The sequence below is a fragment of the Globicephala melas genome, chromosome 13 (assembly GCF_963455315.2).
Source record: "Globicephala melas chromosome 13, mGloMel1.2, whole genome shotgun sequence".
NCBI classification, from domain to species: Eukaryota; Metazoa; Chordata; class Mammalia; order Artiodactyla; family Delphinidae; genus Globicephala; species Globicephala melas.
The window spans coordinates 63,796,779-63,813,139 of record NC_083326.1 but is presented as its reverse complement, the minus strand read 5'-3'; the positions used below and the strand labels follow the sequence as shown (position 1 = coordinate 63,813,139).

The 16,361-nt window shown below is 54.5% G+C and overlaps 2 protein-coding genes across 5 annotated transcripts in view; one reads left to right on the top strand and one right to left on the bottom strand.

The window, feature by feature from the left end:
* Window positions 1-4,208: 4,208 nt before the first annotated feature.
* Window positions 4,209-6,623, top strand: TMEM191C (transmembrane protein 191C). Its single transcript, XM_060311074.1, has 10 exons — window positions 4,209-4,383; window positions 4,505-4,628; window positions 4,930-4,980; window positions 5,131-5,205; window positions 5,394-5,450; window positions 5,574-5,633; window positions 5,761-5,825; window positions 5,906-5,978; window positions 6,287-6,324; window positions 6,419-6,623. The coding sequence occupies exons 1-10, from the start codon at window positions 4,229-4,231 to the stop codon at window positions 6,621-6,623; spliced, it is 903 nt and encodes a 300-aa protein (XP_060167057.1). The 5' UTR covers window positions 4,209-4,228.
* Window positions 6,624-13,577: 6,954 nt separating this feature from the next.
* Window positions 13,578-16,361, bottom strand: part of PI4KA (phosphatidylinositol 4-kinase alpha) — a 94,989-nt gene continuing 92,205 nt past the window's right edge. For all 4 annotated transcript variants that reach the window (XM_060311176.1, XM_030836312.2, XM_060311175.1 and 1 more), the window contains 4 exons: window positions 16,098-16,257; window positions 15,399-15,488; window positions 14,857-14,940; window positions 13,578-13,959 (listed from right to left, as the gene is read on the bottom strand). In XM_060311176.1, the coding sequence (XP_060167159.1) occupies window positions 13,908-13,959; window positions 14,857-14,940; window positions 15,399-15,488; window positions 16,098-16,257 (386 nt within the window). In that variant the 3' untranslated portion in view covers window positions 13,578-13,907. The remainder of the gene's footprint in view (window positions 13,960-14,856; window positions 14,941-15,398; window positions 15,489-16,097; window positions 16,258-16,361) is intronic.

Sequence of the window (16,361 nt, the reverse complement as noted above, 5' to 3'; positions counted from 1 at the left end):
CGGCCTCGGGTGGCTGTGGGGGTCCCCAGTGACCCTCTGTCCGTGTTGGCGCCATTGGCACCCTCTCTCCTGCCTCGGGGCACAGGCCACCTCTGCCCTCAGCAGGTACCTGCTGGGGTCACAAGCTCCTCACTGAGGCATCGCCCCTCGCAGTGTGCCCCCTGGGGAGTCGGGGGTATCCCCAGAACCTGCCCACTTTGTGATGCTACAGGCAGTGATCCCTCGGCCCTGGGGTGCCTCCCAGGATGTGGGCAGAGCTCATGCCAGTGGCCGTCAGCGCACCCCCCGAGAATTCCTCTTCCTGTCCCCACACTGCCTGTCTGCTGACAGGGATGCAGACCTCAGTCTTCAAGAGCAGGGCGGGGGAGGCAGCTGCTGACCGGCCTCCTCCGGCCCTTGGTAGGAGGTGGGGCTGCAGGCGGGGGCAGCAAATGAGACAGCTCATCACCTGACCTGCCGTCACAGTAACTCAACGTCTAACCATTAAACAGGCTGGTGAAGAGCTGTGAGGAGCTGGTCAGACACCAGGCGCTCAGGCAGGGCTGCCCCACGGGTGGGGAACAGTGCATGCAAAGTGTGGAGGCATCAGAGCACGTGGTCTGTTTATGGGACTGAGGTGGCTTCCCTGTGGCTGGCGTGGGAGACGGTGGGGGGCTGGGAGGCGGGCCCACAATGGGGGGACTCTGTGCCATTGAGCCATTATTTGATACATCGTGGTTTACGGGAATCTTTTTTCTATTTTTTTCGGCCGTGCAGCTAGGCTTGCAGGATATTATTTCCTGGAGCAGGGATCGGACCCATGCCCTCGGCAGTAAATGCGCAGAGTCCTAACCACTGGACCATCAGGGAATTCCCCTTTTTTCTCTTATCAGGCAAAAAATACAAGTTTCAAATACAAAAAAAGGGACTGTGCACAACAGGCATGGATTTTATAACTATTCTTTCTCTGATTTGACAGACATTTATTGAGCTCCTGGCACCACGCAGATGTCCTCACCCGACCATGCACTGAGTGTGCAACCACTGCATTCAGCCCTGAAGACAGGGTTGGGGGCCCTGCACCACCCCTTTCCTGGGCTGTGCCCCTCGGTGAGGGCGTGGGTGGGGAGGGAGGCCCGGAGAAGAGGACCTTGAACCTGAGTCCTGGGGGAGGGGCAGAGCAGGGCCAGCAGGCTGGGTGGGAAGATAGGCAGGTGCTTCCACCGGGTCCAGTGGGAGCAAAGGGCAGGGGCACCACAGCCGGGGGTCTGTTTCCATGGCTCCTGTCGCCCCCACCGCCAGGGAAGTGGCTTGGGTTTCACCGGAGGCTTCCTCAGACCCAGGCTTTCCCTGCAGAGTTTCCTCCTAAAGACCAGGGGCGGGGAGGGGTCAAAGCGCCCCTCGGCTCACCCTCTGAGGCTGCAGAACAGCAACCCAGGGGGTGGCCAATGTCACCGCCGTGAGGGCTGGCTGCAGGCCCAGCTTCTCGCGGAGACAGGGCACCTGAGCTGCCATTGCCTGGTGACCTGTCGTCACTGAGCTTCCCCACGTAAACTGGGATCAGGACGCCTAGGCAGTGGGCGCGGTGTGGTCATGGGGACGCTGTGAGGGGATGGAGGGGCCCCCGGGGGTGCAGAGCTGTCCTACGGGACTGGAGCTTGTGTTCCAGGAGCCACGGGAAACTGGAAAGAGAAACAAGTGGGCCAGATTCTAGTGTGTCATTGAGCCCAGTATATTCACGGTATTTCATATGTAATCGATACAAAAATTATCAATGAGATGGTGCTTCGCAGGGTTCACATCTCGGTCGGGACCAGACTTTCAGGAGCTCGGCGCCACCTTCTGGGGCTGGACGTCCAACGCTGGAGCCAGTGATGGTGCCAGGCTCAGAGCCTCAGCCGTGTGGTGTGAGTCACTGGCCCCCTGGCTCTATGAGGGAGTCTGGTAACAGCCCCACTTTACAGGTGGAGAAACCAAGCCGCAGAACTGGAGGGGGGGTGTGGGGCACTCACACCAGCACCTTTTTATTTATTTTTTTCTTTTCCATTACGGTTTATCACAGGATATTGAATATAGTTCCCTGTGCTATACAGTAGGACCTTGTTGTTTATCCATCCTATATAAAATAGTTTGCATCTGCTAATCCCAAACTCCCAATCCATCCCTCCCCCACTCCCCTCCCCCTTGGCAACCACAAGTCTGTTCTCTATGTCTGTGACTCTATTTCTGTTTCATAGGTAAGTTCATTTGTGTCATATTTTAGATTCCACATATAAGTGATATCATATGGTATTTGTCTTTTTCTTTCTGACTTATTTCACTTAGTATGATCATCTCTATGTCCATCCATGTTGCTGCAAATGGCATTATTTCATTCTTTTTGATGGCTGAGTAGTATTCTGTTGTATATATACCACATCTTCTTTATCTAGTCATCTGTCAGTTGTTTACGTGTCTTGGCTGTTGTAAGTAATGCTGCAATGAACACTGGGGTGCATGTATCTTTTCGAATTAGAGTTTTGTCTGGATATATGCCCAGGAGTGGGGCTGTTGGATCATATGGCAACTCTTTTTTTTTTTTTTAATTTAGTTTTGGTTGCGTTGGGTCTTTGCTGCTGCACGTGGGCTTTCTCTAGTTGAGGCGACTGGGGGCTACTCTTCATTGTGGTGTGCGGGCTTCTCATTGCCGTGACTTCTCTTGTTGTGGAGCACGGGCTGTAGGCGCGCAGGCTTCAGTAGTTGTGGCTTGCAGGCTCTAGAGCGCAGATTCAGTAGTTGTGGTGCACGGGCTTAGTTGCTCCGCAGCATGTGGGATCTTCCCGGACCAGGGCTCAAACCCATGTCCCATGCATTGGCAGGCGGGTTCTTTTTTTCTTTTTCTTTTCTTTTTTTTTTTTTTTTTTTAGTGGTACGCGGGCCTCTCACTGTTGTGGCCTCTCCCGTTGTGGAGCACAGGCTCCGGACGCACAGGCTCAGCGGCCATGGCTCACGGGCCCAGCCACTCCGTGGCATGTGGGATCTTCCTGGACCGGGGCACGAACCTGTGTCCCCTGCATTGGCAGGCGGACTCTCAACCACTGCGCCACCAGGGAAGCCCGGCAGGCGGATTCTTAACCACTGTGCCACCAGGGAAGTCCCGGCAACTCTATCTTTAGTTTCATGAGGAACCTCCGTCCTGTTCTCCAAAATGGCTGCACTAATTTACATTCCCACCAGCAGTGCAGGAGGGGCAGCTTTATGGTAGGCATCCAGCTGTATCTGCTGACTCCTCAGACTTTCCTATTTCTTTTTCTTGCTTCCTTGTAGGTCCTCCAGCACTGTTAGACCTGAGCAGGAGGGTCATTCTTGTCTCTTAAAATCTTAACGGGAAGGCTGCTAATACTGCCTCCCTAAGGAGTGTGTTTACTAAGCAGCTTTCATCAGTTTAGAGTCCCTTTCGATCCCTCTTTAAATTTTCCACAGATGAGGAGCTCTATCCCGCGTGCTGCTCCTACTGAAATGCTCTACTGAAGCTGGTGTTCTCCCTCTTTTATCCATGTGGTGAATGACGTCAATTTTCTGATCTTGAACAATCTCTGGAATAAAGTCTTCTTGGTTTCATGTACCTTTTTTTTTTCAATGTACCCCTTTGGATTTGGTCAGCTAATAATTTATTTAGGACTTTTGCATCCAGCTTCATAGTCTAAGTTGGCCAAATGAAAGCCGACTTTAAAAGGACAAGTTTACCTGCAATTTCACCAATGAAATAGCTTGTCTTTCTCTTGTTTCCTTTAAAGATCTTATCCGTGTACATTACAATCTTAGTTATTTCAGCATACATAGTAAATCATATTCTTTTTTCACTAGACATCATATCTCTATGTATGCCACATAAAATACATCATTTCAGTAACTACAGTGGTGTCCTCTTTGTGATGACTGTAACTACCCACCTGAGTGAACCCACTTAACGCGTTGTGGTTTAAGAATTTTATTTTTTTCTTCCTAGATTCAGTTCCCAGGAGTGGGATCATTGGGTCCAAAGATAAGAACCTGTTTACGGATCCTGATCTCTTTCCCACAGGAGGCTTCTCAGTCCGCAGTGCCGTCGGCAGCGAGCGGGAACAAGCCAGCCTCGCCTTCTGCTTCAGGTGCGAGCACCCACCGGCCTGCGCGGTCCGATGGCTGCCCGTGAGCAGCGGTTCCGAACAGCCCCGCGCTCCATCCATTGTGACGCGGGTCCGGCGGCGGCGGCGGGCAGAGCCGGGGCATGGCCGAGGCGCAGGAGCTACTGCTGCAGCTGCTGAAGGACAACCGTGACGGGCGCCTGCGGAAGCAGGAGCTGGAGGAGCTGGTGCGCGGGCTGGAGGCCGAGAGCGAGAGCCTCACAGCGCGCCTGGACGACCTGAGCGAGCGCGAGCGCAGGTGAGGGCTGCTCCTCGCCTCCACCCGGGCCTTGGGACCGAGCCGACGTGCGGGGGCACCGCGAGGTGGCTGGCATCCCGGCGTCACCCCGGGCCGCGGAGCCTCAGTTTCCCTTCCGCAGCCTGCAGCGGCAGCGGAGCCAGGCGGCGCGGGCCCTGCGCGGGGAGGCGAGAGAGGCGGCGCGGGAGCGCGCAGGCCGGGCGCGCCGGCGGCTGGAGGCTGCGGAGCAGCACAAGCGGGACCTGGTGGGGCGGGGCCCTAAATGGGGCGGAGCCTTCGGGGCGGGACCTTGGATGGGGCGGGTCTCTGGATGGGCGGGACCAGTGAAGGGGGAGGGGCCTTGAATGCGACGGAGCCTGGGGAGGGGGGGGCCTTGGACGGGGTAGGACCTTGTGTGGGGCGGGGCCTGAAGCAGGGTGGGACCCTGGACGGGGCGGGGCTCTTGGTGGGCGGGGCCAGTGAAGAGAGGGATCTTTAATGGGGCGGGGACTGCGGTGGGGGCGGGGACCTCGGAGAGGCCCGGACCGCCCCCTCGATCCCGTCCAGGAGCAACAAAACCATCAGCTGCAGGAGCAGTGGGAGGAGCTGTCAAGCCAGGTACCTTCAGGAGACGGCTTCCGTCTCACGCTTCCCCTAGGAAGCCCCACCCTAGTCCCCGTCCCCATTTCCGCCGCGTCCCCGCCTCCCAGGATAATCCCCACCCCTAGAAGCCCCGCAAGCCCCGCCCTCACAAGCCCCACCCTCCAGCTCTTTTACTATGGAGAACAACTGAGTCCGCAGCGCGCAGAGCGGCAACTCGGGACCCAACTGGTGGCTTTGCAGGTGCTTGGGTGGGGCCCCGAGGGCAGGAGCGCTGGTGTGGGCGGGCCTTTGATGACCTGAGGGCGGGGCCTTGGGGCTGAGGGCGGGCGGGGGTGGGCATGAACCTCTTGGCCGGGCGTTGGGGCGGGGTCTGGCGCGGCGAGCTCGGGGAGTGCCGGACTCCTGACCTTCCCTGGATCCTCCGGAAGAAACAACTGGAGCTGGTGGAGGCCAAGCACGCCAGGCAGGCGGAGGCCCTGCGGCAGGTGCGGGCGGAGCCGGGTACTCAGTGGGAGGGTCGGCTTGGGGTGTGGGTGGGGCCTGGGCAGGTGCCGGACGGTGGAGAGGGCTGACTTCCCCGAGTCTAATCAGGGCTCCCCTCATGCCAGAGCGCACAGCGGATGGAAGAGGCCTGGGCCAGCTTCCAGGAGCAGAGCGGAGTCTTGCAGGTGCCGCCACCCTCCACTCGGAGAGCCGCTCACCTCCGACCCCACTGCGGCCTCCTCCCCCGGAGCTGCCGGGGCCTGCCTCACCAAGGTCTTCCCAGGTGTGAGGCCTCACTCCCAACCCCTCCAGGAGCTGCAGGGGAAGGTGATGGAGGCGGCGACTGCGCTGGACGCCTCGCAGGGCGACCCGGAGCCGTAAGGGGTTAGGACTGTCGGGTGTGGGGAGGTGACTGTGGGCCCGGACAGAGGGCACATCGCCATGCCTGTCTCCACAGGTGCGAGTCGCAGCCTGGCCGGGGACAGGGATGCGCGGGCTCGCTCATGGAGGAAGTGGCCAAAGCGGACTGTGTGAGTGCGGGCCTGGGCGGGGACGGGCTGGAGCCGGGACCTGCCCCCGGGGCCACCCACACACACGTGACCACCCCATCAGGGATTTTCCCCCCCTCCCCCAGGGACCCTCCCCTTGATACCAACCTCGCTGGGCGGCCACGCCTGCCACGGGACGGCCCACCCAAGGACCACGCCCGCATAGGGGACCCGCCCCGTAGTGCTACGCCCCCCACGGAGCGACGCGCACCCACGGGCTCCGCTCCCCCAGGGGTTTCCCCCCACCGCTCCCCGGCGCGGAGCTGTACGTCGCTCCCTCTTCCCCGCAGAAGCGGCTGTTCGGCGGCGCGGGCGCGGCGGGCATCAGGTGAGCCGGCGGCGGGCGCGGCGCCGGAGTCTGGGGTCCGGGGTGCGCCCGGCGCCCCGCCACCACCCGTCTGCCGGTGCGTCGTGGTCCGCAGGCTGTGGGCGCTGGGCGCGCTGCAGACGCTGCTGCTGCTCCTGCTGGGCGTCGTGGCGCTGCCGCTGCTCTACCTGGCGCTGGTGAACCCCTCGGCCCTCCGCCGCGGGCTCATGCGCCCCGGCTCGGACGCCGCCATCCGTCGCCTGCGCTACACGCTGGCCCCGCTGCTGGAGCTGCGCGCGCGCGGACTGCTGCCCGCCTAGTGCATCACGCCGGCTGCGGCCGCCAGCACCCGTGTCTCCCGCGTGGTTTCTGGGCGTCAGGCGGAGGGGTGGGGTGGCGGGGGTGACTGGCGAGGAGAGGGGAGAGGGGAAGGGGGACTGGCGAGGGGTGGCGGCGAGAGACGGCGAGACGCGGGGGTGGCGGCGAGAGAATGGGAGACACCGGGGCGGGGGCGTCATGTGTCCTCGGGCCCAGCGGACGCCGGGCTCCTCCGGGTGGACCTTGGTCCCGAGAGGCTGCCGGGCCTTCGGTTCCTCCAGCCCCGCCGCCCACTCGGGAGGGGTAGGAATTGTTACTAAACCCGCTCTCCCCTCCGGGGAGCAGAGCCCGGGGCACCGGCTGGCGGGTCCCCGCGGAGGTCCGTGTCCCGCGTCCGCGTTGTGGTTACGCAGTCCCCGCGGCGCCCCTCCTCCCCTTGGTCCGCGGCGCTCTCCCGCGTCCGGGCTGTGCGGACCGTGCGCGCTCACCACTGCGGTCTTCGCGGGCATCGTCTTTTCATTTCTGTAAATGTTTTGCTTAATGGAGATGGACCTCGTGTTTCACTTAGTCTCTGATGCAGATGCTGCTCGATTTTTATCATTTACTTTTTTTTTTGGTAGTGAAGTTGTATCTCCTGTGCACACATACGTGCGTTTTTGTTTTGTTTTGTTTTGGCGGTACGTGGGCCTCTCACTGTTGTGGCCTCTCCGTTGCGGAGCACAGGCTCCGGACGCCCAGGCTCAGCGGCCATGGCTCACGGGCCCAGCCGCTCCGCGGCATGTGGGATCTTGCCGGACCGGGGCACGAACCCGTGTCCCCTGCATCGGCAGGCGGACTCTCAACCACTGCGCCACCAGGGAAGCCCTGAGCACATTTTTTATATTTAAGGGCCAAGTGCATTTCTTTTCCTGCAAACAATTCTTATTATTTTTTCATGTTAAAACTATAGGATTGTAGGGTTTCATTCTCCCTCAGTTTTTTCAACGCTCATTTTTAGGATGCATTTTACCTTCGAGATCCGTTGTGAATATTTCCCCAGTTTGTCTTTCGCTTTGTTTGGGGTGCTCTTTTGCTATGTGTTGTTTTCGTAACAATTTGCTTTCCTGTACTGATCCTGGATTTTCTGGGTTATGAAGGAAACTGTTCCCATCTTCTTCCAACACTTGCATGCTTCCTTAGTTTATATTCAGCCTGTTGTCTGCCTCTGGAGGTAGGGACTTAGTATGGTTTAGGATGTGAGGACCTTTTGCATTTGTTTGATTGGGATTACACTGAAGTTAGGATAAGTTTGCAGAGAAATGTCTTCCAAACCTCGGACGACATCTCTCTCCATTTTTAATTTTTCTCAGCATTTTGGTTTTTTTAGTGTAAATGTCTTTCATGTCTTTCCATTTATTCTGAGGGATTTTATGTTTGGGGTGCTATTATACATGGTATAGGATTTTTTAGTTTTAATTTCCAACTGTTTATTGCTGGCATATAGAAATACAATGACTTTTGTGTATGGACCTTGTAAACTGTGGTATTGCTGAACTACTCCCTTGTTAGTGCTTTGAAACTCTTCCGTAGCTTCCTCAGGATTTTATAAACAATCTTATTGTCTGTGAGGCAGGACTGTTTCTCTTTTTCCTTCCAAACTGTCTACCGCTGGCCACACACTCGGTACAAAGCTGATTAGAAGTGGTGAGGAGTGCCCTGATCTTGCTCTGGATCTTATATTTCATCATGACTATGTTAACCATGTTTTTCTTAGAGATCTTTGTCAGATTGAGGAACTGTTCTCCTATTTCTAGTTTGCTGATTTTTTTTTTTTTTTTTTTGGTCATGGAGCACAGCTTGAGGAATCTTAGTTCCCCGACCAGGGATCGAACCCATGGCACAACAGTGAAAGCACCGAGTCCTAACCACTGGACGGTCAGGGAATTCCCAAGTTTGCTGATTTTTTATTACGAATGGGTGTCGAATATTGTGCAGTGCTTTTTCTGCACCTATTGATCATATGGTTTTCCTTCTTTAGTCTGTTAATGTGAATGACCCTGATTGCGTCTTAAGCCAACCTTGCCTTCCTGGGGTAAGGCCCACTTGGTCATGATGGTCCTTTTTTAAACATTGTGTTCAATTTGCTAATATTTAGTTAAACTAAAAAAATTTACTTAAAGATTTTTGTGCCTGTGTTCATGAGAGGGATGTTGCCCTGTCTTCTGATTTTCTTGGAAGGTCCTTGTCTTTTTTTTTTTTTTTAATTAGTTAATCTATTTGGCTGCATTGGGTCTTAGTTGCGGTACACAGGATCTTTCATTATGGAGTGTGGGCTCCTCACTGCAGCATTTGGGCTCTAGAGCGCGCGGGCTTAGTTGCCCTGCGGCATGTGGGATCTTAGTTCCCCCACCAGGGATTGAACCCCCGTCCCCTGCGTTGGAAGGCAGATTCTCAACCACTGGACCACCAGGGAAGTCCCAGAAGGTCCTTTTTAATATCAGGGCTGTGCTGCCCTCATAAAAAAATGAATAGGGAAGTGTTTGTTCCTCTCTTTTCTGAAGGATAGTGTGTAACACTGGCATTATTGCTTCCTTACATATTGAGACCCATCTTGGCTTTATGATGAAAAAAATTACACCTCAATAATTTTAACACAGAAAAACATATGAGTCATCAGTGTATGTAGCTCAGTGAATTTCCATAGAATAAGAAACAATGTTACCAGCATCTGATTCTCCCCCTGCCTTCCTAGTGGCTCCCTCTTTCAAAACTAACTTGTGTCCTGACTTCTAACACCATCAAATAATGGTGCCTGTTCTGGAACCTCAGATGGAGTCATTCAGCAAGTACCTTTTGCTCAGCAGCATCCACACTGCCTGCTGCAGTTGTTCATTTATTTCCATTATTGCCCTGTATTCTTCTGCATGAATAACCACAATGATTTCTTTCTTGTCCAAGAACATTTTGGTCATTTACAGGTTTTGTTTGTTAGGAGTAGCGACCTCAGGACACTATTTCCTGCCCAGATTTCATAAGTCTGTTGGGTATGTGTGTAGGCGGGGAACTGCTGGCTTGAGCTGCTCAGCCTTGCTGGATGCTTCACACCCAGCAGCAGCAACTGAGAGTTCCAGGTGCTCCACATGCCCCAATGCTTGACATGATGTATCATTTTATGTTTCAGACAGGCAGGGGGGTGAGCGGGTATCACATTGTGGTTTTAATTTGCAATGACGACTAATGAAGTTGAACACCTCTTACTATGTTTATTGGCTGTTTGGACAATGTCTTTTGTGAAATGCCTGTTCAGGTTTTTTGCCCATTTTTCTATTCAATTGTGTCTTACTGATTTTTTAGTAGTTCTTTATATATTCTGGCGGTAAGTTCTTTGAACAGATATAGGTAATTGCAAATATCTTCCCAGGTTTGTGGCATGTATTTTCATAGAGTCCAATTTAATTTTTTCCCCTTTAAAATTAGTGTTTTGGTTCTGCTTAAGAAATCTGTGTGTTCTGAGGTCATCAAGACACGCTTCTGTATTTTCTTCTAAAAGCCTTTAAAGTTTACCTTTAACGTACATCTTTCCAGTCCACCTGGAATTAATTTCTATGTCTGATGTGAGGTAGGCAGTCGAGGTTGAGTTATTTTCTATACTGCTATCCAGTTAATGCACCATTATTGCAAAGACCATCTTTCCCTGACTGCTCTGCAGTGTCTGCATGTATGTGGGTATACATCCCTGGACTTCATCTCTTCCACTGTTCACTTGTCTTTCCTTGAACCAGGAAGCCACAGTGTCTTAACTTCCATGGCTTAAGTATAATTAAAGATTTTTGTGCCTGTGTTCATGAGAGGGATGCCGCTCCGCGGCATGTGGGATCTTCCCAGACGGGGGCACAAACCCGTGTCCCCTGCATCGGCAGGAGGACTCTCAACCACTGTGCCACCAGGGAAGCCCAAGGATAATTCTTGATATCTAGCTTGTGGGTCTTCAAGATCCAAATAGCTATATTTTGACCTTTGCATTCCCATATAGATTTTAGACTTGCCAATTTCCACTACAGAACTTTCTGGGATTTCGATTGGCATTTGCAGTGAAACTACAGATCAATTTGGGGAGAAACAAACATCTGTATAATATTGAGTTTTCCAACCCATGGATATTTGTTTAGATCTTCTTTCTTTCAACATTTGTAGTTTTCAGTGTTTCTTATGAATAGGTCATTAGATTTTTTTCTTGGTATTTGTTTAGGGTGCAATTGTAAATGGTAGTGTTTTCATTTTTGTTGTTGTAAGATATATGTACACACATACACACACATAATTGACTTTTGTATATTAACCTGTATCCTGAACCTTGACTATATTCAGATTATTTTGGATTTTTATGTACACAAAGGCCATCTCTGAGTTTTATTTCTCCTTTCCAGATTCTTACACTGTTTCCTTTTGTGGCCTGACTAGACTGGCGAGGGCCCCCAGTGCCAAGAGCTGAACAGAGGTGGTGAAACACAGTATTGTCTAAGGGGACAGCTGTCAGTATATCACCTTTAAGCATTTCAGAGTTTTTCGCAGACACTCACATCAAGGGAGTGATGTTTTGGGTACACCCCGTCCTGAGTGTGGACCAAGCTTCCCCAGAAACTCCTCGAAGGTATCAGGCTCTTGGGTTGGTCTTTTGTCTCCTGTGTCATCGAAAGAGGAACTTGACTGTTTTAAGATTTTAAATTTCATTTTGTTTTCTGTCTCTAAAGAAATCTATTTGCTTGTCAGCTTGTGGATTTAGATTTTTCTACCCAGTACTGTAAATAGCATTTCTAACTTTTCAAGATGTATAATTTGCCATATTGCCGGAGTCTTGGACGTGCCATTCAATTGACTTTCATTTTAAAGCCCGTTTGACAGGCTTTCTTTCCAAGTATTGTGGTTTCAAATCAGTTCTACTGTGTTCGCGTGTGTTTCTACATTTTATAGTGTGTTTGTCCTGCACTTCCTATGCTCCCCCCTCTTCCTGGTCTTCTGTTTGATCTTTCTGGAAGTCACACCCGATATTCTGCTTTCCTTTCTACTTGAACGGGCTCACCTCTACCCACCTCCCCAAACCCGACCTTAAAGCATTTAACTCGGATCATCGCCTTGGCTCTTACGTGTATTTTGTCTGGTGTTTCAGCTCCACTCTTTCAATATCTAAGTATTTAGCGTTCTTCCAGATATTGATTCCTAACAATTCCGTGGGATCAGCCTGACGTGGTGAACAGGTACGGATGGGGTGCTGCTGCTGACGGACTGCATTTCATTAATTAATTTTTGCTGTGTTGGGTCTTCGTTTCCGTGCGAGGGCTTTCTCTAGTTGTGGCAAGTGGAGGCTACTCTTCATCGCGGTGCGCGGGCCTCTCACTATTGCAGCCTCTCTTGTTGTGTAGCACAGGCTCCAGACGCGCAGGCTCAGTAGTTGTGGCTCACGGGCCTAGTTGCTCCGCGGCATGTGGGATCCTCCCAGACCAGGGCTCGAACCCGTGTCCCCTGCATTAGCAGGCAGATTCTCAACCACTGCGCCACCAGGGAAGCCCTGGACTGCATTTCATAATCGCCATCAGGGCTACATGTGTGACGGCATCCTGTGTTCTATCACTTGTGCAGAGAAGGATGTTGAAATCTCCAGCTCTATTAGTTTATTTCTCCCCTGAATTCTGTCAAATTTTGCTTCGGAAACACACGTACACACAATGATGGTGAATCTATTTCCTCTACTTCTGCGTCAGGTCCATGACTATAAAGTGCACTGCTTGTCATCAGCATATAATTGGGTCTCATGTTTATCCATGTTTATAATTCCTGCCTCCTGACTGGAGTGCTTAGTTGTCCATACCTAACAGAATTAATGATGCAGTGGGACTGTCGTCTGCTATTGCAAAACTTTTTGTCCCATCTTTTCTTTTTCCTTTCCTGCCTTCTTTTGGATTAATTTAATATTTTAAAAAGTTTTTTTAACTTACATATTGGCTGCTTCTTTATATTTATTTATATTGTGCTTCCTGCAGCTGGGTGTTTTTCACCAACTCTGGAATCCTGTTGTGGGTGACTGGAGCGTCTCATTCAACTCTCCTTTTCTTTATGCCTCATTTTTGGTAATTTCATTGTTCTGCCTTTCATTGATTGGTTGTCTCTTCACCTGTATCTTACCTTTTTTTTAAAAATTACTTTTTAAAATTAATTATTTTTGGCTGTGCTGGGTCTTCGATGCTGTGTGCGGGCTTTCTCTAGTTGTGGCGAGCAGGGGCTACTCTGTTGCAGTGCGCAGGCTTGGCATTGCAGTGGCTTCTCTTGTTGTGAAGCACGGGCTCTAGGCGCACAGGCTTCTGTACTTGTGGCACGTGGGCTCAGCTGCTGTGGCTTGCGGGCTCTAGAGCACAGGCTCAGCAGTTGTGGCACACGGGCTTAGTTGCTCCGCGGCATGTGGGATCTTCCCAGACCAGGGCTTGAACCCATGTCCCCTGCATTGGCAGGCAGATTCTTAACCGCTGAGACACCAGGGAAGTCCTTACCTGCTTTTTAACCAATCTTTTGTGTGACTTATTTCTAGGTATTTTGTCATCGTTTTTTTAGTTTTGGGTCTTTGGAGGGTCACGTGGGTGGGGATGGACACTGCGGGGAGGTTGGTGCGTGAGGACGGTGGTGTCCTGGAGTAGAGGACCTGAAGGTGGTCAAGAGGGACACCGGGAAGGACCGGAGCAGAGGCAGGATGCAGAGCAACGCCTACGGAGGAGAGATGAGAATGGGGCGGCCGGGTGGCCTCTGCGGGAGCCCTCTGCGGGAGCCCTGAGAGCCATCAGGGAAAATACAGTGCTATTTTCGGTACATCTGTGCTGTGGTGAGTCGTCTTTGTGAAGCTCACAGCCGGGGCACCGGGGATGGCCCCACTTGGCTGCGAGGCTCCTGGGCGGGCGCCCCCCACCCCTAGCTGAATGTGCACTTAGTACTGGATTGGTTCCAACGCAGTTTTTTTGTTTTTATTTTGTTCACGTTGGTTGAATCTTAGGTTAAATATAATTTTTCCATTTTTTATACACAAGAAAATACTTCATGTACCTCTGAGAACAAGACAGGTAGGGAATGTGTCCAGTGTAAGCACAGCTCACACCTGCGCAAAGACTGGCTCTGATTGTCATTCCAGCCACACGGGCCATGTAGGCGACACCTCGGGAGGCAGCGGGTTGCCGGGCTCTGCAGGGGCATCTCGGCCCATCTGTCCGCCGGATGAGGTGGCAGGCCGTGCGCAGCAGCAAGCAGTGATTGCGGCACTCTGCCCCTCAGTAGGGGATGTCGTTCTGATAGTACTGGATCATGTCATAGGTCCGGCTCCTGGGAGCAGAGAGCAGAGGGGATTGTGAGGGGCCTGTGCTGGTCTGGGGACCTGACCCCCTGAGCCACCCTGCTACACCCCTGGAGGTCGAGTGCCCGATCGCAGACTTTTTGTCTGCCCACCAGCCCCTCTCTCCCTGGGACGCTTGCTCCCTCACCCATGGCCACAGCCTCCCTGTTATGCCCCGTCTCCTCCTTGCTCATGGGCCCCAAAGTGGGCTCAAGAGGATGCCCTTCCTCAGCCAGACGCCTACCCTCAGTCCTGGGGCCCGGGATGTGGCCCGGGGGTGCGTCTGTAGGAGTTGACTCCCAGCCTTGGGGCCTCGCATGTGGCTGGAAGGGGTCTGTGCACTCCCCCTCCGCCCTGCCTCACATCACCATCAGGAGAGCCTGCCTCATGCTGCCCTCCAAACCCCTCCTGCTGCCCTGAGCCACCCCACTTCTCTGCTCCCCAGTCAGCAAAACCAAGTGGCGCTCCTGTGCCACTGGACCTCGGCGGGTCCACCGGAGCCAGTTCTCTGTCCCGAGGGTGTGGACCTGGGGCCTCTGCACCTCCTGGGGCCTGGACTCCCCTCGCTCACTCTGTTGTTGAGCCTATAAACCTCAAGGCCACCTTCGACTGTCACAGCCCCTGGGAGCCTGTTCCCAGGCCTGTCACTGAGGCCTGGCCCCACCACTTCTAGTGGCCCCAGTTCCCCCACCAGGCCCCTCCTGTCACGGCCCCCACAGCAGCTGAAGGGGTTGAAGCCTCTCAGAACTCACTTCCTGCCCCGCTGGGCTGGGCGTCTCGGGGCAGTGCATCCTGTCACCTGGCCCAGGTGGGGGCCTGCACAGGTGCCCACTGAACACTGGATAGGTGACACGGGTGCATGGGTGGGGCAGGACAGGGTGACTTGCCTGTTGCTGAGGAAGCAGCTCTGAATGACCTTTAGAATGAAATTTGCGGCCTCTCGCTCTGTCATGTTGGGGCTGAACCTGTGCCTGGTGGGGGGAAGGGCCGTGTCAGGGCTGCTGCCCCCAGGGCTCCAGGCTGCCCTCCCTGCAGGGACGTGGTCTGGCCGGTGGGCTGCACTTAGTGGCCTGGCCTCCTGTGGGGACACGGTTCCCAGCTGGCCTGGAGGGCTTGGGCCCCTTCCCAGAACCTCCTGGGCCCAGCGGCCTGCAGCCAGGGTAGGACTGGCAGGGGGCTGAGCCACTGCAGCCCCGGGGCTTGGCGCAGACACACCCTTGAGGGACGAAGGGCTGCAGGGTACATCCTCCGCCTAAGTCAAGGCACCTCACACATGGAAGGTCTGGGGACAGCTCCTCACCCAGGACCCCGTCTGTCTGGGCGTCCAAGGGGGAGCACTTGGCCTCGATAACAGTCCCCATTACCAGCAGTCGAAGGGCTCCCATCTCAGGGGACAGCCGCCCCCAAGTGGCCTGCCTGCCGGACCTACTTCAAGAGCTTGATTGTCTGGCCGCGGAAGCAGGGAAGGCCCGTGTCCAGCATGAGAGTGACCAGAGAGACGACGGCGTCCATGTAGGGCCTGGGGAGAGGCAGGGAAGGAGGTGGACAGAGGCCAGCCTGGGTGGGGGCCCTGCCTGTGGTCAACATGCAGCCCCTGCCCAGGGCCTGCCCTCGGCCCCTGCCATGGTTCTGTGCCTGGCTAAGGAAGGGATCCTCCCTTCTTGAAGGGAACTGCGTACGCGCCATGCAGGCTTCAGCAGACTCGGGTTGGAGTCCAGGTGTCCCCACACTGCTCTGTGGCGTCAGCCACATGACACTTGGAAGCCAGGACCTGAGTCCCCGGCACGCAGCCTGGGGGTGCAGGGGCTCAGGCTAGGGAGGAAGGGCAGGTGGGGTGCTCAGAGGGGCCCCAAGGCGTCGGCAGGCGAGGCCAAGCCTGGGAGATGCAGAATGTGGCGGGTCACTGGTGCCTGGAGCAAGATGCTGCTGGCACAGGTGGCAGAGACGTGACAGGAAGGCAAGGCCTCAGGGGGCCTCCCGTGCATCCCCCTGCCCCAACCCCAGTTCTGTGTCCACCAAAGGCCTGAGATGACCCGAGGAGAACTTTGAGGAGTGGGTGGGGCTTGCTGGATGAACGGGCCCAGTATGGAAGCCCCTCCCCGCCCCCCACCCCACCCGCGGGGCTCACCGCACGGCCAGGTAGCCGCGGACACACATCTCCATGAACCACTTGAAGGGGGTGGCCTCCATCTTGCCCCCCATGATCATCACCATCTCGTCCGTCAGCTTGATGTCTGGTTCCCAGCCGAGGTTGCCACCCGGGGAGCTTTCAAACATGAAGCCAAAGTCTGCAATATCCCAAAGAGCCATCGTGCTGGGATCAGCTGCAGGGCAAAGCTGGGTGTATGCCCTGTAGCCGCTGTTTCCTGGGGACACTGGGGAGCAGCGGCTG